Source organism: Gallus gallus, chromosome 3, assembly GCF_016699485.2.
Source record: "Gallus gallus isolate bGalGal1 chromosome 3, bGalGal1.mat.broiler.GRCg7b, whole genome shotgun sequence".
Classification (NCBI taxonomy): Eukaryota; Metazoa; Chordata; class Aves; order Galliformes; family Phasianidae; genus Gallus; species Gallus gallus.
This window is the reverse complement of record NC_052534.1, coordinates 91,182,211-91,208,108: the sequence shown is the minus strand read 5'-3', so window position 1 is coordinate 91,208,108 and position 25,898 is coordinate 91,182,211. Positions and strand designations below refer to the sequence as shown.

Genomic DNA, 25,898 nt, shown 5'->3' with positions numbered 1-25,898 from the left:
AATATTTAGATGTGGTAACTACTCAATTTAATTACTGAAATATTTTACAACATTTCTTAATCTTTTACATCATATGCAATAACCAATCACATTCAACATCACATGTGACAGAGTTGCCACAACTACAATTTATTACATGGTTCTCTCAATGAATCATAATTCAGAATACATTGGAAATGGAAAGCCTGGAAGAATGCATATCTTCCAAGTGTTTTATTTTGCATTATTTCCTTACTCCATTTGTCTTGGGATCTTAACTCTGATTTTAATTAAATTTAATTGTTAGTTGGACTAGATGATCCTGGAGGCCTTTTCCAACCTTGGTGATTCTATGATTCTAATTAAATGACAGTGTGTGCAAGCAGTTGTGTAAAAACAAGGATGAATCAGGGTCCAGATTCACCTTATTTTTATCAGTCACACAGTGAAATAGCTTTCTTTTAAAGAACTACTGAAAACATAAGTAATTTCTGAATGTCCAAGTGTCCAATATTAAGCTGATTATACACACATAAATATGCAAACAGGTACGCTGTAAAAATGAGAAATACCATAGGAAAGATCCTGGAAAGTAATGTAAGCCATTCATCTGCCAATCTGTAATAGTTGGGAATCTGATGCCAGTCTTTCCAGTGGTGTGTGCTGTCCTTGGTTGCAAGCTGTGCTGCACTGGGGTTCACACCTGGCCAGAGCTGTGAGGTTAGACTAGACAGATCTTTTTTCAGCATTGAGCACTCTTAAAACACTGAAACAGCTTTTCTATAGGAAAGCTAGCTTGCTCGTGAACAGACAATAGGACAGGTGACTTTCTAGGAGTGAAAACTCAAAATAAGGCAGAACAAAACTAAACATTATGTAAACATATCTCTTCATTCTCTATGAAGTTTATCTCTTTCAGCAAACGTCTTCTCATCAACTAAGGACTCCATCCTGACTTCTCTACTGGACAACTGAAGTGTTTCAAAGAATTAAACAATATATTAAACTGTGATTATCCCTAACAAATGGCAAAGAAAAACAACAGCAACAAAAACAACAGACAAACAACAATACCATCGTCTACACAAATAAACATTTGGGAAAGGACTGGAATAATTTGGATACATTTTCTCAACAGGACATCACATGCCACACATACTGTTATTTCCTAGGAACTGATCCCTCTGTACTTCTGCTCTATGCCTCTAGACTGCTGTGCAAAATGTTACTGGGATAACATGGATCACTCAGTCTATCACTTCTAGAATTCCTTACACTGCTACCCAAAAGTGAAACATGTAAAATGGCAATGTGAGCACAGTGACCTATCTGTTCAGTTTAGTAACACGTTGTGTTCTTTTTTACTTCCCAATTAGTTTGGTGAAAAACAGGAACAGTTCAGCATCTCATTGAAGGATAGCATCTTTGTTTGAGAATGAGAGACTTTCTGACTGCTTTTCAGTTACATGACATGATCTGTGAAACAACTCTGTTCATTTGTCTAAATATGACATTACACTTCATACAAATCTTAAAATGTCGTCTACCCGCAGAACTCAGTTTTTTCCATCATACACTGCACCCTCAATCCAGACTAGTGATGGTGATACTGCTTTTTTGCTTTATTTTAAACTCCTTGGCACCCTTACAAACTGAAAATTGTTTTTTTCTTTTCCATTTCTAGAACTTCAGGTATTAACAGTGATAAGTCACAGACTACATATGACACAGACATGTATAGTTTTTCTTCCCCTTCGATATATCTGCACATACACTTAAATGTGTATTACTGACTATCTCACATGCTTTAGAGAACTGGCTGATCTATGCTACTAATAATGTCACTGGGAGGAAGGCAAATTCTCTCGTTAGCATAAAAAGCCATCACCTCACAGAAAGAATAAAAGCATTTTAAAGAGAATTCATTCTAACACGAGCACTTAACTTCAGCGTACACTGACTTTCACGAAGGAGGTTCTCCCTAAATAGAATTCCCAGCAGCAGGTTAAGAAATCTGTGATAGAAGGAGAGGGAAATAAATCCGGTTCTAGGCCTTAATGATTCTTCCTTTTTACATTTCTCCATTATGCAATATGCATCGAAGTCTTTCTGGACTTAGGGAGGACAAAGGATCAAAAGAAAATACATCTCCCTGGCTTAATTTTAAACCAGTCACCTCCCACCTGAGATGGGGAAACTGAGGTGTAACCGAATGATGCTTTGACCCTGATGAAACTGGACAGTACAGCAAATTTTTTGCTAACGATGCAGAAATTAATTCCTCCAATACTTAGAGTAGCCAGGTCATCATTGATTTTTCTCAAGTACTACATCATAGAAAGCTTTCCGACACTAAGGAACTGTACAAGGGCTGCTCCCAAAGTAATGTCTCCTATTTTACTATGTTGGCTTACGACACCAGAAACCAATATTGGTGTTACGGAAGCAAAGGTTGAACCTTCTGCCCAATATTCTTTACATTTTGTTGCCACGTGACAGATGGCAGCAGAGGGGCAATCTGACACAATGGTGTATGAAGCGCAGCACTCGTGGAAGTGTGGAGAAAGCAAAGGTATGGAACGGAGTTCCTCCACGGAGAAAAAACTGCATCCACTGACATTCATCAACACTTGCTGAGTGTTTCTGGAGACCAAACAGTGGATGTGAACGCAGCGAGATGGTGGTGGCTTCAGCAGAGGCAACACTGACATTGGTGACTGCGGCTGCTGCAGGTTTTTATGACTGCAGCATGCAGGCTGTTGTTCAGCACCAGTGAAAATTCAGAGCTAATGATAGTGACTACGTTGAAAAACAGTGTAGCTGAGAATTGACTGCATCAAATAATGCTATTGTGCTCTTTTGTACCTGTTGTAGTTTCCACAGAAATAAATAGGAGGCATTACTGTCAGAGTATTCTATATTCAGAGCCCCATGAGACGCCCCAAACAGAATTTGTTTTAAACATGAAATAGTGTAAAAATTCTTTCTTCATTTTACATGTACAGAACAAAAAGGAGCCTGCTCATAGGCTGCACTTACAGTCTTTGCATACCTCAGATTAAGTCTGTTAGCATAAACTGAAGGTGTTGGATTTAGATGCGAGGAAAACAGGTTTGAGGACACTTTCTTAGTATGTTGAAGTAGTAACAGCTTCCTGAACTTTAATTAAGAAGTGCAAATCTGGCAGAAAAAAAAAATGTCATTGTAAATGCAAATGTTTTCTGGGGCTCGGAGTACAGCTTCATTTGGCCTTTTCCTTCAAACCTTCAGAAGACACATATTTTTTTACAGCTGATTAGACAATGCCGGCTGACTAACTTGGTATCATGAATTTAAAATGATTTGTGTGCCTCTGGAAGAATTTTATATCTTACATGGTTGCTACTGTTCCTATCTGTACAAGAAAAAAGTCTTTAACACTCTGCTACTATAACTCTTTTGGCTGTATTACAGGAAACAAGACCAAAATGGCTTTCTTTGTTTTATTTTTGGTATGAAATGTCTAGATGGCTGTATACTTTTATACTTTTTTTTTTAGTGAATGGGTTATAATCTATAAAGGTTCTAAAGATTGATGTTTTTATGCACAACTCAGTTCACTTTCAATTCTTTCCAAAGGACAGCTCAACAAGTTGGAACATGAAACCAGCAGATCAAGGAAGGTGATCCTCCTCCTCTACTCTGCCCTGGTCAGGCCTTACCTGGAGTACTGTGTGCAGTTCTGGGCTCCCTGCTACAAATAACACAGGGATCTCCTGGAAGGAGCCCAGCAGAGGGCCACACTGATGATAAAGGGCCTGGCTATGTGGAAAGGCTGAGTGAACTCGATCTGCTCAGCCTTGAGAAAAGAAGTCTCAGAGGGGATCTTATTAATGTTTATTGACTCGATGATCTCTGGAGGTCCCTTCCAGTCCCTACAGTTCTGTGAAACATATGGAGAAACCAATTAATTTTATATTATGCTGATGAACAGCAATGAGAAAGCAGGACAGGAACTAAAAAAAAATGTAACTTGTTTTAAAAAATAAAGCAAAATAAATCCACATGAAGACTACAAGTCAGCAGGACACCTCAGTAGCTAAATCAAGTTTCTTCAGGTTCCACTGTAATATTACATTTGAAATCACATATCTAACCATTCATAAAAGCTATCTTCAGTCAAGTTGGAGAAGAGACAACCCACTACAGCTTTCTGCCCTCTCAAAGAATCAGCAGGTTGACTTTGGTAGTCAGATCCTGCATTCATCCTCGACTTATTTCATCCTGGAATACTAAAGAGTTCAGGAAAAATCGCTCTGCAGTGACACAACCAGCAAACTGCACCATTGGTTTGGGGCTCTCTGGAGATCGGGGCCAGTGCACTGATGAGCTCTGTGAAAGCAGGACTGGGAATGAGGGGAACCTGATGGAGACAGGAGGGGCTTGCTCATGGCTTTGGCTACTTTTCTGTGTGAGAGAAGATAAAGGGAGACTGCAGCCCCAATTTTTACTACTCACTCTTTTACTGAAGAAGAGATATGCTAACCAGGACATTACACAAAGTTCTGTGTGCCATTACCTTATATGCAGCTGAGAGTGTTTCCACTGTCCTAGTAAGTACTGTGACACAAAACCTGGGAGAAATCCACCAGAAAATAATTTCAAATAGCTCAAAATAATTCAGAGCCTTCAATTTATTTGGCTTTTAAGATAAGGATTTAACCATAAAGAAGTGTGTGGAATTACTGTTATTAAAAGAGAAGGTATAAAAAAGTGAAGCATAAAAAATTATAGATAAACTGGAACTCACAGACACATAATATGCAATGAAGTTGTAATATAATCACTAGAGGCATGTCACTTTAATACGTACATATTTAACCAAGCATGCATTCTTAACAAAATAAAAACACCAGAGACAGAGTGAAAAGGAAAAGCATTGTGACAAATAGAGAGTAGAGTCAATTAACTTAACCTTTGCATCTTTACTTACATATTTCTCTACATACATGCAACAATTCTTACAGCATCTGTACAGCTTTTCTTGAAGTTCTCAAAACTACCTATGTCATTTTGAGCTAAACTCTTGAACTGTAATATTTAGTTTCAAATGCACACAGTTCTGATTATTAATGGGTGCTGCATATAATTACAATTTCTGGATGCATGACAAAGAAAATTATGTTTCAATTTTTTTCCACGGAGAAAGTACTTTTGGAGATGATTGAAACATACATCTAAACTCCATACAGCCAGTGAAATATCCTGAAATCTGCCTGAAATTAGAAAAACTGATATACACACACATATCTATACACACATATGAAGGTAAGAAAACACTGCCTGTTGTATTTGATCATCCTTCATTCTTCCTTGATGCATTGTTCTTTCTTTTCAGGAAAAAAGAAAATTAAAATTTAATAATTCTTAGCATTAAAGCACTCAACCCATCAAAGGTGTATTCAGGATTATGATACCACAGTTCAGCTGAGCAGCATCTCAAAACAGCATCTATACACATTAAAAAAGTCATGTGCTAGCATAGCTAAAGAATCACTGAAGAGGAGAAAAACAGAATAGGATAACAGAAAAGGTGTAAAAAAAAAAGAGCCCAAAGTAAACATAAAAAGCACAACAGAAAGTGACTTATTAGTGGAGATAAATGTGAGATTTCTATTAGCAAGTGCTATGAAGGAGATGGCAGTACAACATGACTTTTTTAGGAGAAAAGCTGGACAAAATGAAGGACAAGATTAAACCTGGATTCTGAGATAAAAACAGAGGAGCTGTATCACTGTTTTATTGCTTTAGCTCTTACAACTAAGCCTAGAGCTAGTATTGCCAATTCTTAAGGAGCTGTAAGAAGCACAAATTAGTATTTCTCTCCTCTACTGTGTTTAACTATGTACCCAGTAAAGAAGTACTTGAAAACAGAATCAATCTATTTATTCTCTTCTCTTGCAGAAGAAAAGGAAGGATGGACATTAGGTTCTTCTCAGTAGAAATGCTGCAGTTCAACTGAGGTGTTCAACCAAGATGCACCTACTACTACACTATTCACTCCCTTTTCTTATTGTGCATTTGAGTCCATTTTATGAAAATTTTGAAGAAAACTGGCCCTAAAATGGAGCCCTTTGGAATCCCGCTAGTGAGTGTGTGGGGCAGTATGAAAAATATCACATAAAATCATCACTGGTACCAACAAATTCTGCCAATTGCAATTTCCTCAGTACCCAACTCCTAGTGGGTGCTGTGGCAGTACGGTTCTGCATTCAGAACCAAAGAGTAAGTGGAACACTGCACTGAGTATCCATATCCTGGAAATCAAACTAGTGGTATGGAGATGCAGCAAAGGAGTACACAATTTTGGTAGCAGTAAGAAAAACTGCAGTAGCTTTGGTCAGCTAGTTCATACTGCTCGAATCAACTGAGTATCCCAAGAATGCACTCAGATTGCTTGTAATGCATTTTGGCTAGATTACAGCAATAAATTTTGTGTGCTGGTATTCCTGCCTTTTGCTGTATCAACATTACTTCTACTTTTCCAGCTTTCCACAGATCCCTAGGAAGTAAGTGGGTGAGCGAGACCGATTCATGCCACCCGTAATGCATATCCTACAATACTGAGCAATTGAGATTCTACAGTGAAGTAAGGGAATTTCTTTCCATTAGACTACTACATTTCCACAGAAGGCTGTTACAGAGCATACTCCAATTATGATCCTATTTCCATTTGCAGAGCTAAAATAGAAGGAAGATAGCATGAAACTAGCAAACAAAATTATTTAACGAAAGTACTGAGAAAGGGAGATGGATGAAGGGCAATTTTCAAAGGTTCCTTGACACGGGATACAATTGTACAAGGGGCTGTTCAGTACTTAAAAAAGACTAAAACCCATTTCTTTTGTAGAAAGAAATAACCAAAGGCAAAGGATATCAGATCAGGAAATTTCCCAAGTGGAAGCTGAATGGACACACTCTGCTGAAAGCTCTATCAATGCAAGGCTGTAAGCCTACAAACTGTCATAAATTACAACAGCTGCTATAACAGAACAGTGATAAAATGAAACCATTGGGTAGGCTTGATTCTGGCTTCCAACATGAGGCAGCAGCACTTCCACAAGGACTGGATCAGCAGCATGTTCCTTACGTTATGCAAAACACTTACATAAAACTGCTATATATTAGAAGAGACATGGTTACTACTATGCATGCATTCTTTTTCCTGCTGTCTTCATTTTCTTTATCCACTCAGACATACTGATTGTAAATGTATTCATGTTAGAAACTAAGCTTTCTACTCTATTTTTATAGTGTCCAGAGTATTTAAACAGTATGGTAATATAGAATAATAGAAAATCTGCACTCAAACTGCTTTCCTTTTGCACCTATTCTTTAAATATGAGAATTGAAAGTGCTGCATTGAAACAAGTCAGGTTAGACAGAAAAAGCAGTACGAACACTAACAGTGAGAGTATAAGCCAGGGCACATCTTCTGCTTGGTATTCATGAACCTGTCAGGGGATAGTTTTGACACGTATGATATCAACGTTCTGTTTTTGTTCAGTACAAACAGATACACATGCTATAGCAGAGCATGAACCAAGTATATGGCAGTCAATATGAAAATGCCATGTATATTAAGAGTGTGAAACAATTTTATCTCCTGCTTTTGCAGATGATGAACTGAGATACAAAACGATGAAGCACTTAAACAGCCAGAGATGCAGAGACAAAGCAGTACATTTACTGAGTTGCCTTTCCACTTAATTCAGTACCCTATTGACTTTACCCAGCTGCTCCACAACGATTTAAGTACAAAAGTTTAGGTCTTGATTGTATTCATTATGAAATCAGGAGCTGAAAGCAGTCAAGCACCATCGGATTTCCCAACTGCTGGGGGTCTGCTTGAGTGAAGCAACAATTACAACAGCACCGATTTTTTGCTTGGATCTAAGAAGGTTGGTGGCGTTGGCTGCCTGTTCACTAGTTCTTCTTTCTTATCAGTTGCCTACTGTCACTATGACAACAGGAAGCCTGCAACACAGCTGCAAGGAGGGAAAAAGGGGAGTGCACTCCAGTTGAGGGGAAAAGGGACTGAGTGGGTGGGGGTAAAAAGTGGTACTGGAAGTTAATCTAATGCATTCAGGAAAGAAAATTGAAGGCTAAAGTACCTCTTCTGTGGTGCCGATCTATCAGAGGAGCGGACGCTTATCAAAAACGTATGAAATCACTGTAATTGTGCCCCACCACACCAAAAAAGCAAGAAAACATTGCCAGAAAGATAAGAGCCCTAATTTTCTCTTCTGCTTCATATATCGCCATCTGATCAGCATACAGTAAGAATAGGGGAACACAGCCTTCTGCACTGCAGAAACACACAGGAAGGAGATCTCGTTAAAAGGTACACTTCTGTCATTCAGGTACGTTTGCAAAAGTATTCATGAAATGAATTAATGAGTACAGCTTTTATATATATTTTCTTACAGTTATAGAAATACAAATCAAAGATTTTTCCTAAATAATTAACATGCAGCCAAGGCTACAGTTAGCCTTTACCTGTACATCACATTAGTATAATTTCTGTTATTCCTCAACACATTTTCAGCATTTACTGCCTTTCCTTGCATCACATACAAATATGGACTAAAACTCTGGGACAGAATTCTTTGCTATTACACTTCTAAAGATGCTTTTCAGAGTGTATTTATTTTTCATGGGGTGTCTAACAGTATCTTAATGTTGCAAACTATCACACAGGAAAAACTGGAAGATGCTGGATGTGGCTCTGGGCAGTCTGGTCTAGTAGTTGGTGCCCCTGTCTGTGGCAGGGGAATTGAAACTAGATGATCATTGTGGTCCTTTTCAAACCAGGCCATTCTATGATTCTATGAACTATTAAGACTTCAGAGGCATTAAACAACTTGCATCCATGCCATGGTACATGATTTCTGTAACAAACCCATATGCTTGTGGATATATTGGCATTTAGACGATGTAAATAGTTACAGGCAGTGAAAGTTAGAAGTGAGTGGTTTGTGCGTTATATATAAACCTTAACTTCATGATTCATAGTTAGAGTTTAGAATGGTAGCCCAATCCTGTTTTTAAAGATTGTCCATAGGCAGAAGTGAATGCCTTGAGGAATTTAATGCTCACCTTCAGGACACAACTTGTTCGTTGCTCGTAATACTACTGCAAGATACTGGTAGTCTAGGGATGTTTTATAAGAGACTGTTCAAGCTACACCTACCTCAAACACATATATAATCTGCATCACATGTAGTGCACTAAGAGAATTACATCCCCCCTTCCCCAGCCAGACTTTTGCAGCATGATACAAAAACAATCATCTACGAGGGCTGCTCTGACAATAACGCCTCCTGTTTTATTGTCCTGGCCCACGATGCCAGACACGGATGTAGGTGGTATGGCAGTAGAAGCTTAATCTTCCCACCTACTGATGGGAACAATTATGAGTTCTTGTCCTGCAACAGATGGCGGCAGAGGAGTAGACTAACAAAATGGTGTCTGGCATGGAACAGTATACGATGGAAAGGTATGTCAACGAATTCCTCAGTGTAGAAAAAATTGCACCCACTGACACTCATTGACGCTTGCTGAGCATTTCTGGAGACCAAACAGTGACAACAGCTACAGTGGATCACCTCTGCTGGTGTAGATTTTCACAAGCACAGCATGCAGGCTCTCGTTCATCGCTGGTAAAAAGGCATAGCAAATGGTGGTGACTATGTCAAAAAACAGTGCTTTGTAGCTGAGAATTTGCTCAATTCTACTGGTAACAGTGTAAGACTGTAAATATGAGCACCACAGGATATAGATTTTTATTTTTTTTAAATAAGCCAAAGACAACAAGTGATTAAATAATGCATCTGAATTCTAAAAAATGCTCCCTTGATCTTACTAATTTCAGAAAGAAATCTGAGGTAATTTTACCTATTAGAAATGTCATTGCATCTATCAACAAATGTAAGATCGGAAAAGAGGACTTTTAAGGGGGAAAACATCTGAAGTACAGAATTGTTCAGATATACCTATCCAACATCTTTACTTGTTTGTAGCTGCAACTAGCTCCAAAATGTCAATAACAGTTAAGCTGCAGACCAAATTGGCTGCAGAGAAAGAAGTTGCTTAACCTCATAGACAACTCCCCTATCCAGTTATTGATTTATCTATGGAAAGGCTTATATTAACAGCTCTAACAGAGGTGTCATAGTTGCAGCAAGCTTGCTTTCCAAGGCTGGCAGCTGATTGGAGCAGTTGACGGCTCAGGAAAAGGCAGCATTCACAGACGGGAGCCATGCATTCATTTCTGCAGGGACAATGTGAACTTACAGAACTCTATCACGAATATCTGCATCATGCATTAACACACTGCAACAGTATAAACAGTGACAACCAAACTGGTAGAGAATCAGAACTACAACATCCAAAATAAATTAGGGGAATCAGAACATCAAACATTAATATATATATATATTTAAAGTTACTTGCTTAGTAGGAATACAGTAACAAAATCACTGTTTCTTCTTGATGTATTGAAAAGCAATTTTTCAAAGTAACAAGACTTCTACAGTAAGTTTTCAACCTGCAAACCCTTTATCTTTCCTTTCTAGAAGGAGAAAGATCCATAGCAACTAGGAAGAGAGAATAATACACATTACAGCAAAACAGTTTTAGAAGAAGCTGAATGGTGGGACAGGAAACTATTGTCTTCCAGCAAATTGTAGAAAAATATGGATTATGGCTTATAAAAAATATAAATGTATGGCTTATAAATCATATTCATGCATTAATGCTACCATTTGAAATATGATTCGATTTGATGGATGCATTGCAAAACACTGATTATAATACTAAATCAAGAGTTGCACTTCAGCATTTCAATTACTAACGTTATTTGGACATAATGAGGTTCTGAATTAGAATATATATATACTTTATCTGTAAGCAGCCCTTAATAGGTTTGTTGCTCAATTTATTATCTAATGGAATACATCTGGATGGAAGGAACTTAATTAATTTTTGTTTGTAAATGCAATACACTCATATCCAAATCTCCACAGCTTCCTCAAATTGTTCTATTAAACAATTTGAATACTCAGAACACAGAGAGTTGCCACAAGAAGCAGGGGAGTCAACCTAGGAGTTGACTGCAGGGCAGACCATAGTGCCAGACAATCCAGTCACAGATACTCAGATACCAGGTGCAGAAAAGCAACTGTTAATATGCTTAAATTCCTTATACTTCGATGTAATTGACTTTATTTCTAGTTAAGTTCTTTCCTGAAGTGAAATCTCTCATTTAAGATCAGTTACAATCACTGTTGAGTACTGTTATTTGAGATCTACAACAAAGACAATGTATATTCTAACACCACTGAGACGAGCATAAGCATGAATTGATTGATCAGTATTTAGAATTGCGGTGATCTTTAATATAAATCTCTTATGTCTTCTACTGTATCTTCTTTCAATTAAATTTAAAGAAAATAACCAAACAAAAACGTTGATCCAATATTAGTTTCTGCAATGACGTAACTTTGGGAAATCTGCTGTAATTGAGGTATTGAAACTGGGATGCTGGGACAAGTTAAAATGTTAAGGCACCTAAAATGACGACTGTAAGACATAAGTTATTAATATATATGGAAGATACAAATATTCACAGCTTTGGATCTTCTTTCCTTGCCTGTGAATTAATAGCACTGAAATATAGTTTGAGACTGCTTAAAAAAAATAGCTGTCAATGTAAAATTGTAATCTAAGCAAGGTTCTGCGGGGCCTGGTAGGAAACCTGGCATTTTCATAGGTGATTAACACTAAAGTTAGTGGTGAAACAAGCAAACAAACAAACAAAACAATGAGAGTAGGCAAATCATACAAAAGCCTTACTTGGTAATGTGGTCCTTAAAAAACAAATGCTAACACACACACTTTAACCACAGTCAAACACAGCTTTATCAGGAAACATTTTCCAAGAGATCAATGAATCAAATAATGTGAGCTCTTGGTGTAATACTGTGGGAAAAAAATGTTGGTGTAATTTCAAGGCATAGAAAAGAGGCATTTGTGGGTAGAAATACAAAGACTATTGCACTTCTACACATGGCCTTGTTGAAACTGCAAATACCACAAGCAGCAGTGAGGTCATATTTCAAAAACGGATGCAGTGAAAAAAAGGAGATGCAGGAAAGAGCTACGGAAGTGACTTGAGGACTAAAGGGAGTATTTTAGAGCAGCACACAATCAGTGAATCTGTTATATCAAATTAAAAAGATTGATGGATGAGGAGATTATTACACTTTTTGTGGATGGAATTGGAACAAATTACCATTATATAGTGGAGACCCTCTGACATCTTTGAAACATGTATGGTATTTTTTTTGTTTATCTTTGCAAACGAGCTGCTCAGACACATTATAAGACTTCCCTAACAGGTACTGAAGATTAAACTACATGGTTTAATGATCCTTCTGGTTTCAAGTATTGCAAATCTTTTTGTAGCCTTCAATTTCACAAGTGGTGCTATGCACCACTGGAAAAGGTTTGCTCACAGCCTTAGCTGCTCAAAACATATTGTTCCCCTGGTGTGCTGAGTACATCCGTTCTCTAATGCATCACATTCCCAACCACCCACCAAGCAGTCAACACATGATTCAAGCTGGCATCACATTAACGACACAGGCATAGGTGTAATTAATCCTTCTTAAAATGGCCATCTTAAACCTTAAGTAAATTAGAAGGCACTACAGAAATGTACTTCTAGTTGAACAGTAAGTTTAAGCATTCCTGTCAGCAGAACCGCATTCAGAAATGCAGCAATTTTTAGGAGGTCTGCTAAGGATCCACCCAAAGTCACTATCTCTCATGGACATGGATAGTAATTTCCTGGGATGCATCTTGCATCTATGTGCAGTAACTAAACTGACTTGAGAGAGAGATCTCTAAGTCCATTCCCTCAGCTTGAACCTCTTACTGCGACAGCAGTTATTTTCAGTAACAGAACTAAACAGAAATAAAGAACAAAACATCAAAAGTCCAACTGTCATCTCCATTAACAACTGACTCATATGCATCTCACACATGCAACTGCACTGCTTTGGGCCAACAAACAAATTTAAGTAGGTGAAGTTATTTCCCAGACAAGTACCTTTCATATTATTTTTGACTTATCAGTTGTAAAAAGGTAGAAGAAAATAGTTTGCTTACTTCCATTTCTCTAACTTGACTTCTTTACAGCATGAGAATAAAGTATATGAACTGGACTTTCTTCCTCCTAGCTAAAGCATTATCTCATAGTCAAGTTTGTCCTACCCCCCTGCTGGGTAGGACAACGCACAGATAGGTCTTGCTCCTTCTGTCTATGTAGATTTCAGACAAACTGGGTAGGCTGTTACAACATAATAAGAGCAGGACACCATCAGACAATTATTGCACTGCAGATCAAGATTCTGATGCAAAAATAAGTGAGACTTGACAAGAAAAAGGATTATGAAATAGGAAATTACCATAAAGTACATTACTCTTTTAATTTTCTATTCTTCCAGGTGCCCCCAACTTTTACACGGACTGTTACATGTACCAGCAATTTCCCAAAGTCCCTGGGTCAAGCATTTGCTCTGCTATGAATCTAAGAAACATCAAATACCACTTAGGGAATTTACATACAATTACGAATTCAATATTAAAGCATTTCATGGGGGAATTATATTCCAGTCCAGATTGTGCATAATAAAATTATTTTGTATATCTTACTAACTTTGCTTGTACTATTAAACATGAAATGTTGCTGGAGAAATCAGTTATCTTTCAGATGGAATATGGCTATGTTTTTAGCATTTAATTGTAACTGAAAGCATAGTATTTTACCTGTCTTCAAATAAGTAGCAAGAGTTCCATAGTTTAGCTTCATCTTATAAACTAAACAAAACAAAACAAAACTAAGCTATTTCTTTATAGTAAGTTAATGAACATGCAGTTAAACTTTCCTGAATTCTCCTTTCATTGAGAACATCTTTTGATAAGTGATAGTGTATGTGTTAAGGAACTACTCCTAAATAAATACTTCACAACAAACAATTAATAAAAATAAATGAATTGAATCAGAGATCAAAATTAGAGAGTTTTAATCTACATAGATATTGACTTTGATACTCATCTATAGCTTGACATCACACATTCTTATGCTTTCATCAAAAGTATAAAATCTATAGGTAGAAGAGAGTTAGCAATACATTAATATGTACCAAGGCAATTATATTAAAAATTTATCTCTTTTTTATATCTTCTCTTTAATATCCCATTCAATCCCATCAACAAAACACTGATCTGACCACACCATTATGGTGACTCAATTCCTACAAAACATTCAAATCGAGGAAGATCTTAAAAGAGACACCTAAGTACAATTTATTGTTCTAAGAGCAAGGATAACTTTCATTATTTTCTTGGAAGACAAAGATCTCATTACTGAAGATTCATTAACCACCTGCTTACATAAAACAAACCTGAAAAAGCAACTTTAACTCCACTAAGTCATTTATGCATACACCACAAGTTAACCATACCCTGGACATTATGCAATCCACTTCTTTGACACAAGAGGGAAAAATATATGGAAAAGTATTTGAAATGTTAAAAACAGCATACAGAGGTAGATGGAGAAAAAGTCACACTGAAATCCTGCAGATCTACTTTTTTTTTGCGTTCTTGACAAGATTCATTTAATTATGACAAGACCAACAATAAGCTATAAGTTTAGAGAAAAAGAAGAATCAAATATGTTTGATGTATTTGTATTTGCTAACAAGAAGTTAATGCATGACTGTAATTAACTTCGACTTTTAAATAACTTCTTAAAAAGGATCATCTATAAATTCACATTCTAGTGACTGAATATTTCCTTTTTTCACAGATGAATATAATGCAGTGAAGTATCTGCCATGACGCATCTACTCCTCCCGATAATCTTGTAATATTAATTTAGATAGACATAGATTTGGTTTTCTTAATTTATGGAAAGAGTTATGTAAGAAATCTGTGCTGATATGTAATTAAGTTCACGGAATGACAGAATGGCTGAAGTTGGGACCTCTGGATCCATCTGGTCCAACCCCTGCTCCAGCAGGGACACCCAGAGCAAGGTGCCCAGGGCCACATCCAGGCAGCTCCTGGAAATCTCCAAACTACACAACCTTCAGGGCTCCATCACCCACACTGTACGTAAATGCTTCCTCGTGTTCAGACAGATCCTCGTGTGTTCTAATTTGTGCCCATTGTGCCTTGTCCTCTAAAATCTGCAACCGAAGAATTTTAATTCTTCAAAATACAGTTGGATTATTTTAACGAGATAGGCTCAACAAACAACAAAGTTATTTTCTGCTTATTAGAATTTCAGAAGAATTTATTTCCCTTTCTTCTGGGTGTGAAAGCTAAAAATGGCTATCAAGGTGCTAGATGCAGCACAAAATCCGTAGTAAATGGATGTGGACTTGAACAAATTAAATTAAACAAAAAAGCGCAGCCTCTCAGAGGTTTAACCTTATCTGAGTTAAATGAACATAAACTGAAGATGTACTCTTGCCATTTATCACTGTCAGATTTTCACTAATCCACTTGGGTATCTGAGGGGTTTTGTATTTTTGAAAGGCACACAGACTCTGACCTCAGAGTTCATCCCCAGACATTTTCTCAACTATGCATCTAGTCTCAATAAATGCATGTCTGATTATTTTTTTTGTTTTACTTAATTTCTCTAAAATTGTTTCACAGAAAATCTAGGAATTAAATGGGACACTTAATGACACAACATCTTTGAGAAAGGCAGCATTGCTTAAGTGGTAAGGTCTCTCAGCTTTCTTCCCTACAAACATATGAATGTGGTTAAACAACATACATTTTTTTTATTGCTTTCCTATGTGCATCTCATCACATTTTAATGCATTTTTTTATCTGTTATGTTATACATTCAAATATAGACCAGAAAATGAAATAATCCATGGTATGACTGCTGAAATTGTTCTTTTCATGTTTTATGAGCAGTGCCTGAAATTACAGTCTTCACCCCAATTTTGTATATATGCTTGGATTAAAGTGAAATTAACCACGCCCCCCACAGCCTTGCAAAATTAGCATCGATGCCTAGTTCTGAAACTCATGTTTAGATGGAACCAGCAAGAGCCTTCAGCTGCAGCAAGATCTAGCATACATAAAAGGACGGTGAAACACAAGTGCAAATGTAAAAAGGATGGTAAGGAAATGTCCCTGCATGGAGATTTTCTTGCCTGGTAAGAATATAGCCAATCTTATCTTGCAAAGAGCAAACAGCCCTAAACATTACTTCAAACGTAATTGTTTTTTTTGATTCTGTGATAACATGGTAAGTCAGATAGCAAACCAGTCAAAAAATAAAAGTCTCTCAAAACTCCAGATGCATTTGTTAACTGTAAGACAGTGGCTAAAGCTGAAAATCTACTCTTCTGAGCACTGAGGCTGGGATCAGATGTAAGAGATCACCATCGAACAGTCGATACTGTCACTAAGCAACACAAAGCACTACTTACTGCTATCGCAGTTAGAAAGTTTTGGTTTTGTTTCTTTTTTTTCCCCTGAAATAAGAGAGGGGAAAAAAAAAAGATGAAATGTAAAACAAATGAGCAGGTGACATCATTGCTCAATAATCTACCTATTGTAAAACTAGACAAATACTTACGTGATCCTAAGAAGGCACGATATTATGCAATCCTAAATGCTAGCCTGTTCTGCTATGCAGTATATCAACGTGTAATATGCACCACCATGTATTCATTTATTTGTAGATTTTAAACTGCTTCTGAGCAACTCTACCACAAAGTTCTGTACCAATACCTTAATAAGGATGCACAGTTGCCAATACACTGAGAGAGCTGTGCTTTCAACTTTCATTTAGAAGTAGCGTAAGTCCCCGCCTAAAGGTTAATGTTACAGGGCTATTTACCTGCAAGGTACTGTGAGACCTAATTTATCATTTGCAGAATAAAGAAGGGAAATGTCCTTCTGATGACTGAAAGGAGATCACATCAAAGAGTAAGAACAGATAATAAAGTACACAGAAGAGAAACTGCTTCTATATCAGAATAAACGGCAGTTTAAATCTGAAATGCTGTAGGACAGAAACCCAAAGTACTGTCCAAAGAGAACAATGTAATTCAAATGTGAGGAAAGTTTAGGAACAGACTCAGGACTGAATGCAAATCCCATCTAACAAAGGGAAATGCACAAGATACAAGTTGGGCATTAGAATAAGATAATAGCAATAGCAATAAGATGTATCACTATGTTACTTTGATATAGGCATTTCTTCCCCAATCCAATAAAAAGATCTCTTAATTTCACAGTGAGAAAGAACATTACTGAAGTGCCACCACAGTATTTTGGTAGTTCTACTCATATTCTGATTCAAGTATATATCATAGCTTCTTCACGGCATGTTTCCCCACACAAAGGTGAGATCCTACATGTTAGAACCAGGATACTTGCCACAGGTTACGTCATGAATGGAGCTCAGAATAGGGTACAGACCCAGGTTTCAAGCTGAAAAGTCACCCAATAGGTACTGTTTTCAAAAGACAAGGCACAGTTGCCTTTCTATATTTCTAAGTTGAATCACAGGTTTTCCTTACATTTAGACAGTTTCTAGACTGAAACAAACAGCAGTTTAATAAATACCACTTATTAAATGTTTTACTTCAGGAGGCTCACCTGGATATTTCCTTTGCTGTAGATTGCTGTTAATAATATAGTAGCAAATGACAGCAATAGACAATTTAGAAAAAACATATCCATAGGAACACAGTAATTGAAAAAAAAAATCCAAAACACTAAATTAATTTGTTTGATCTGAGCTTAGCACCTATTTCTAAGACAGATGGAATCAATTTAATTCTAGCAACTTCATTCGGATTGCCATGTTTCTTAACCAAGTTCACTCAGAAGCCACTCTAGAGATCATGCCCTGTTTCTCTTGTAGCAGACAAGTTCTAAAGTGACCTGGTCACAGTTTCTCATCAGAAAGCCTCTCAAAATCTATGGAATGGTATCTACTTCCATCACAATCAATCAGGTGAATTGCTGCTGTAACTGAGAGAGATCACTTTGAAAGACTATTAAGCCTCTGCCCAACTCCACACAACTTCAGCAGTAAGGCTTACCAGTAGAGCTGTATCTAACATTACTTTTAAACATGATTGTAAGTGGGCATAATATACACGTGGTACTCAGATGGGAAGAGCTGAAGACTTCCCACTTTCAATGAGGTCTACGGCACTGTACGGCTATAACCAAATGCTGAATCTGGTCTGCAAGCTAACAAAGGAAATGAATCCAGAAGAATGAACCCATCTCATTTTGCTTATACTGCAAAACAGTGACACCCACTGGCAGCAACAGATTAAATACTTAATTGTTGCAATTTAAATCTACTTGGTAGGGCTGGCTAGAATGTTTCTCTCAGAAAAATTCATCACAGTAACAAGCGTACAAACTTACCGGTGGAGTCAGCGCTACCCTCAGAGTTTTCAGAAACTGTAATGTTATCAGTATCTCCAACAGCTGCCACGTAGCCCTCAGGAGCAGGACTCACAGTGTACACTCTCCTTGGAGGTGGAATTGTGGTGTCACTACCTGGAGAACAGAAAAAACGAGGTGTCTGGCTATGGATCTCAGTAAAGATTTTCTCAGACATTTTCACAATTATTGCAACGATAACAAATGGTTCCTTAAGGATGAAAATAAAGTAAGAGAGATCTGACACAAAGAATTCTATGGCCAACAAAAGTGCACTGAATTCTGTAGCAGCTGCACATAAATAAGTAATCCAGAGGTTAGTTCTTTCCATTAGAAATGTCAGAGAACAATTCTGCCCAACTTAGCAGCAGCTTCCACCTGCAGTGCTGTTTTACAATCTATCTTTCCCTCATCAGCATGAGCAGACACTTTTTTTGTGGGAACTGTTCTGTAGAAGATGGAGGGGTTACAAAGTGACACAAGTAATAGAAATTGAGACACAGAACTCTGGTTTGTCCACCTGCAGACTTTTTAGATGCAGTCTGGCTGCTGTTACAAAAGGCAGGAAGGTGAAGTTGGCCTGAAAACCACACAGGACTAAGTGTGCAGTTCCCACCCAATAGAGTTCATCTCTCCACCTCTTTTCAGCTTAAGTCTGGGGAAAACGTGCCAAGAGCCAGCCTTCCAACTACTTCATTGCATGGGAAACATTATTTGTGATGATAGCAGTAAATTGTTTTCATAGGACCTCTTTCCTCTTTAAAAAGTTATTCAGAAATATGTGCAAGAGTGATAGCATACACTTTGTATGAATGAAGTATGCATTACAGTTACATGAAACCAGTCCAAATAGCACTTCTATTTTATTTTATTTTATTATATTTTATTTTATTTTATTTTATTTTATTTTAATTAGTAGTGACAACACAAGAGATCAACCACATGGAGACAAAAGATTTTCCAGAAGGACAAGATGATCGGGTTCTCTACCTGGTGTTTATTTTAGATAATTTTAGATGGTTTGTCACGTTCTTTCTACATTGGCCAGCACCGTCACCACACAAAGCTTTCCTCCTTGAAGGTAATTTGGGAACTTGCTCCTTTAAAGCATATAGATGAAACTTGCAGCATTATTTGGAAAAAAAACTTCATTGGCAGGTGCACATGCTTAGCTTCCTCATTTCACAAATTTGCCAGAAGACCTGAGATGATTCAAGCCATCACCAAGCTGTAGCAATAGTTAGACTACTACCTCAATATTCAAAATGCAGTTGTTGTCTGGTAGAAATAATTCTTGTTACGAATCAACCATTCTATAATTAAACAGCTTTGTTTCACCAAGTCCTTTCTCTATCCAAGCACGTAACTTAATCACACATGTTGACATTTCTCAGATAGAACACTGTAAAAAATTTTGGCTTGACTGATTATCTCAGATTTCTGTGCTGATTACATGCAGAACACTTTTGAAAAGCTCCATCACAGTTGTTTTTATCATCAGGATGCAATCCTTTTATTTTGAGAATACATTAGAAAATGATTGTTTTTCTTGAACAGAAAATTTCAAACCGATGTTGATGATGCTTATCTTACAGAATAATAAAGGACATTAAATAATTAATACAATATGATGAAGAGCAATTATGTGATTTGGAAGAAGATCCACTAAAACTAATTTTGAGTAATTCTCTTACAAGTCCCCTTTGCTAAGCTGATGCGAAATGACGGAACTGGTAGCACTTGCATTGATTTTTTTACCTACCTTCCCATGTTGATGAATGATGAAGTGCTAATTGGTGATAATTTTAAATTACAAGTATGCCTAAGTATCTTTTATTATCCTCTTCTGAATAATTTCAACATATTTTCCCCCGTGTTTCACCTGTTTTCATTTTATATTCGAGTTCTATAAGAACAAAGACAACCATAAAGACCATTAAACTCAATTTGCAGTAGACTAATTTAAACCTTTTAATCACACAAGAACTGGCTTTACTGGGACATACCAACTTCCTAAGACAAAATAGTTTAACACAACAGAATTTGGGGAAAAATCTGTAACATCTAATGTTACGAAGAAGAACAATAACAATTTTTATTATGTAAAAGAGGACTCAAATTTAAGTTGATCTGTTTAAATGGGAGTCCCTACATGACTTTTATTTACCCTGTGTACATCTTGAATTAGCTTACAAGCTATAAATAAAGCTTTAGTCTTTGCCTATCCAGTAGAAGTATGCAAAGCCAAACTGCTACCATTTCATATAAACTATATGTACTCAACTGAATAACATCAGCATGTCAGCTATCTCCCACTCTCAAGCCATTAAGTTTGAATTTTTCCACCCTGTGGCCAATCTCCCTGAGCTAAGAAGAGATGGATTGGTTATAAAATCCTAAACATTGTTGTAAAGCATAAAAACATGGCACTATTCCAACTTTTTTTTTCCCCCCCACTAATGAAAGTATTTAAATATTGGAAGTACTCTAGAATGCCCTCCTTTCTAACAGTTATGTCATGAATGCATCAAATCAGTGAATAAAGAGACAAGATCAAACTGGCCAAACTGGTTACCAGTCAATCCTTAAGTGATTTGTTTGCAGCATCATTAAAAAAAAACAAATGCAGTGTAGAGTGAGCCACTTTTTTGTACCCTTAACACATGACATGAAATTGAACAAATGCACTCATCCAAGAGGTGAAGTGGATGTCTTTTCCTTACCTAATGTGTCACAAAAAGGAAACTCAAATGTCTCACTGTATCTGCATATATTAAATGATAGATGCTCATCCACAGGTTGCCCACAGGAAAATGGTCAGATGTTTTATTTTGATCAGGAAAAAAATTATATTAAAAGAATGCTTACAAAACAAAACGAGTAAGTATTGCTCTTAAAGGTAAACCAAGAATACAGAACAAATAATCAACTTGCCTCCTATGCATATTGTTTTCTACCACGTTCCCCACACAAATCTCCTTTCCATGTAAATCAACATTTTGCACAGAATAGGGAAGTGTATCTAAACACACTGTTTCCAAAGTTACATCCACAAGAACACCAGCAGCATGGCTCACTATGTTATCACTGCCTACTCTACGACAAACAAGTACTGGACCTTTTAAGGAGCTGAGGGTAAAGCTTCCATATGACCTTAGCCAAGTGAAATTTCCAACTGCTTGGTAGTATGTTTTATTTCAGGCTAATTTCAGAATCTTAAAACTTTTCCTCACCTGCAGCTCCTAATGGAGGTTCCATACCACTGCCTGGACAGAAAGCATGCTTGGCAACACTTAAAATGCAGATATGGTTAGTATGAGTTCATATGATCATGGCCCTATACTTGCTAGTATGTAAAATTAAACTCTAGGTAGTGTTTAAGCTTCTGGTATTTGTAGTGTGCTGGCCCTGGATAGCAACCAAACTCCCAACCAGCTGCTTGCTCCTCTCCCAGCAGGAGAGCAGGGTGGAGTGAGGGAACAGAAAGAGCAGGAGTGAGAAAGTTCCCGGGTCCAGATAAAACCAAAGACGTCACTTATCAATTACTGCTGTGGGCAAACCAGACTTGGCTAAGATAAATTAATTTACTGCCAGTTCATTTAAACATTTAATTACAGGTTCAGGTATTTGGAAACAAACTGTCTTGCTATGGGACTATTTTGGAACCAACCAGAGCTAGCTGTTTCCAGAACAGGGCAGCCACTTTTCACTGAGGTCGCCCCTGCAGATGCTCTGCTACCAAAAACTTGCATCTTAAACAATCTTACACTCTCCATTAGGGCGCTTTGCCGGAATTGAGAAAGCCTCAACATGAAGTACTTTGTTTCCACACAGAGAAACTAGTAGAAATAACAGAGGATGGATGACTAGTGGTCTGCTACAACCTCTCACCATCTTTCCGAACAGTAGTCAAGAGGAATGTCAGCTGCACTTGACTACAGAAAATAACGCCATGAAAACTTCCAACTATCACTTCTCTCAGGGGAGAGAAGCTTCTATTTTCAGAAGAGATCCTTACAGAAAACCACAAGAAGACAGGGATGGATGCTGGATCAAATCCAAGGTCTGATTAGTCCAGTGTTATGCTTTCTACGGAAATCAGTAATCTTCGGATCAGTATTTACAATTTACACCATCATAGTAGATACAGTCTTGACAAAGGCTTGAAGGTCTCCTATTTCCTTTAAAATATTTGCATGAGTGTATTTCCAAAGTGTAATTAAGGTGACTGGCACCATTCCCTGGAGGTATTCAAGAAGCGTTTAGATGAAAATATCAGTTGGAGGTGGATGGTTGAACTGCATGATCTTGGAGGTCTTCTCCAACCTCCGTGATTCCATGATACCAGCAACTAATACAACTAACTGTATGGTATACACAGTTTGGGGCTCCTTCTGAAATGTATTTCTGATAAACTGGAGAAACATCTATTTTACAGAGTGAAAACATTAAGTTGATCTTCATCATTACAAACATCATTAAAATCAAAACACTTGGTGATCCCAAATACTCCTCTCCTGTAAAGCACATACATGTTTTTGTTTAGGTGATAACCAAGTTCCTAAAGATCAGCCTATAGTTGTTCTAGTTCTTTTAGTGAGAATGGCATCAGGGACACAAAATATTTCACATCAATTGCTGTATATGTGGCTGACTGTCACAGGATTGATTTTCAGTCTTATGTCAAAAAACATTACAGTGCTGTCTGCAAAGGCATAACCTTTTACTTCAAGTTGTCTATAAAATCAGGAAGTACAATTCTTTTCTGCAGAGCACTGCATAATTCCTGCAGCTTGACCCAGGTCTTTAGCAGGATTCCCTCTCTCAATACTAGATGTCATACCAGGGAGAGAGAAAAGTGATGATGATAATAAGCAGCCCTGTAAAGTATAGATGTTCACTTACCATTTTACTCAAGTGACAATTGTCACACGCTAATGGAAGCTTTGTGCTATTTTGCTAGGTAAAAAGTCTCTGCTTCAGGTGGGAACTTGGCTTTACTCGGCTTTACTTATGGAACTCTTTTATGGAGAGCTAATTAACATCATTTACTATCACAATCTAATTGCTTTAGCCTGCTTAACATTTCTTAAGTGCCCAATTTTTCAAACTTAACTAATCTTAAAATAATTTTTCTCATCTGAGAATACTAGTATCCACTCCATTCCCCTCATTATCTGTATTTTAGTGAACTGCAAGAGGAGAGTGAGCCAAGCCAATTTGTGGGTTGCATTCCTTCCAGAGACCCTCCACCATCTTCTACATAAAATGTAACTGAATGGCTTTTGAATATTTCATTAGTTCATTATGCTATTTGCTATTGTAACATACTTTATTAGCACCAATACCTGGAAGACAATACTGAAAAATGATTTTCTTCCACACTTTGCTTCAGCTTTACAATTTTGAAGATGTCTGCTATTCAGTTTTGAATGGTGTTTCCTTGCTTAACAGGTAAGATTTCAAAGTATATTACTTAATTCAAAATATCACAATTCACATAGATGCAAACAAAACAATGAAAGAAAAAAGGTAATTAAATGTTGCCCTCCAGCTCAGAAAATCCCCAGGTGGTAAACCATTGAAGAACATCGTTGAGTAGCTGTACAGTATGCCTCCTTTATTGCAGTACTGTTTTTGACAGTATCAGTTTAGGTGGTAGTCACATAATCACAGTGGTTGGAAGGGACCTCGAGAGATCATTGAGTCCAACTCCCCTGCTAAAGCAGGTACTCTACAGAAGGTCACACAGGTAGGTGTCCAGACAGGTCTTGAGTATCTTCATAGATGGAGACTCCACAACCTTTCTGGGGAAAATCCTTAGACCTTAATTTCTAGATTAATCTTACTTTCTGTTACTGGGTACACAGTTGTCTTTAAACAGAAAAGGTTTTCTGTTAAATGACGTTAAATTAACGTTAAATGTTAAACGTTAAATGACGTTTTCCACTATGTTCCCCGGTTTTTGGTAGAAGTCACATAATACAGGGTTGCTCCCTATTCTTAGGTTGCATACCATTTGCCTCTGGCAGCACACTGTCACTCAAATCAGTTCTTTCCAACCACCATTCTGACACTTCATGTCACCAGACATGTCATCATGTTGTCATTAAATAGAGAAGAATCTAAGGCTAGGAGGCAGCTTTCTCTTCTTGAGTAATGGAAGTAACTATAAAGTAAACTGAGTTGTTACTTACTGAAGTCTTTCCTAAGCATTCACTTTTCTATCTTCATGATTTAATACTTAAATAAAATTAATCTTCAAGATTTGTTTTTGAATGAAAACTCCCTTTTCTACCCACACCCATGTCTTCTAGGCCCATAGCAGTTTGCACAAGTTATATTACCAGAAAGCTAACAGGATGAACAATCAGAAGCAGTTTTCTCTTTTATCCTGCCTCAATTCCTTTGAGGAATTAAGACTAATATATGACAATCTGCACCTGGTTCTCATGACCACCAGGCTTGTCAGGAGACTGGATGAGCACAAGGTTTCCCTAGGCACTTCACTACAGAGATAGCACTTGCCTACAGCTTAGCACACACGGAAGGTATGGAACCAATTCCTACAACAGCTCTCACCCATGTGGAGATTGAACAAGCTGAACAGACTGAAAAAGGAAGAAGGCAACTGCTGGACAGCATTATAATTTGTCCTTCCCAGCGTACTATGATAATAACTATACTTTTCAAAAAATCAGGCATACTTATTCAGTGGCAGCCACAAGTTTGGTGGGACAGATTCTCAAGCCTTTCCAGCTGGTAATATTTTTTTTTTGAAAGATGGGTCTATCTGAAAAGTTCTGTCATCCTCCAAATAAAGTTGTTCAGTTGTTCTTTCTCATACTTAGATAGAACTTCCTGTGGTACTCCTGTTCATGCCCATTGCCCCTTGCCCTGCTGCTGGACTCTACCAAAAAATGCTTGGCCTCATCCACTTGGCACCTGCCCTTCAGATAGTTACAAGCATTTATAAGATCCCCTTCCAGCCTTCTTAACACTTCTAGCACATTCAGATTCATCAACTGAGAAACATGCAACTATACCATTATTTTTCCTCTGCACTGACATCTCTAACTCCTAAAAGTGTGCAGTACACCTTCTAGGGGGCTTTAGAATAGGACAGAGGGCTTTGTGGCGGCAATTCTTCACCTGTAATCATATCTCAAAGACGTCTCTTTATTCACCCTGCAGGCTCTCACATATTGCCATTTTGCCTTATAATTTTTCTCATTCTAAATGCTGGTAGCTTACTTCCACTAACATATTTGCATTTCTTACGCTTTTTAGGGCTATATATTTATTTCACTGTAGATTGCAGCTTCTTTAGCATAAAATTAACATTTGCTTCCACTGAATACTAGGCCTTATTA

The 25,898-nt window shown here is 37.4% G+C and overlaps 1 protein-coding gene across 6 annotated transcripts in view; it reads right to left on the bottom strand.

Annotated features, from left to right (window-relative positions):
• The window catches only part of ERICH1 (glutamate rich 1), a 94,025-nt gene that overhangs the window by 44,511 nt on the left and 23,616 nt on the right, over positions 1–25,898 (bottom strand). For all 6 annotated transcript variants that reach the window (XR_005858087.2, XR_005858089.2, XR_005858088.2 and 3 more), the window contains exon 3: positions 18,508–18,642. Coding sequence is in view for 3 of the 6 variants with exons in the window: in XM_040697187.2 (XP_040553121.1) it covers positions 18,508–18,642 (135 nt within the window). In the remaining 3 variants the exon portion in view is untranslated. The remainder of the gene's footprint in view (positions 1–18,507; positions 18,643–25,898) is intronic.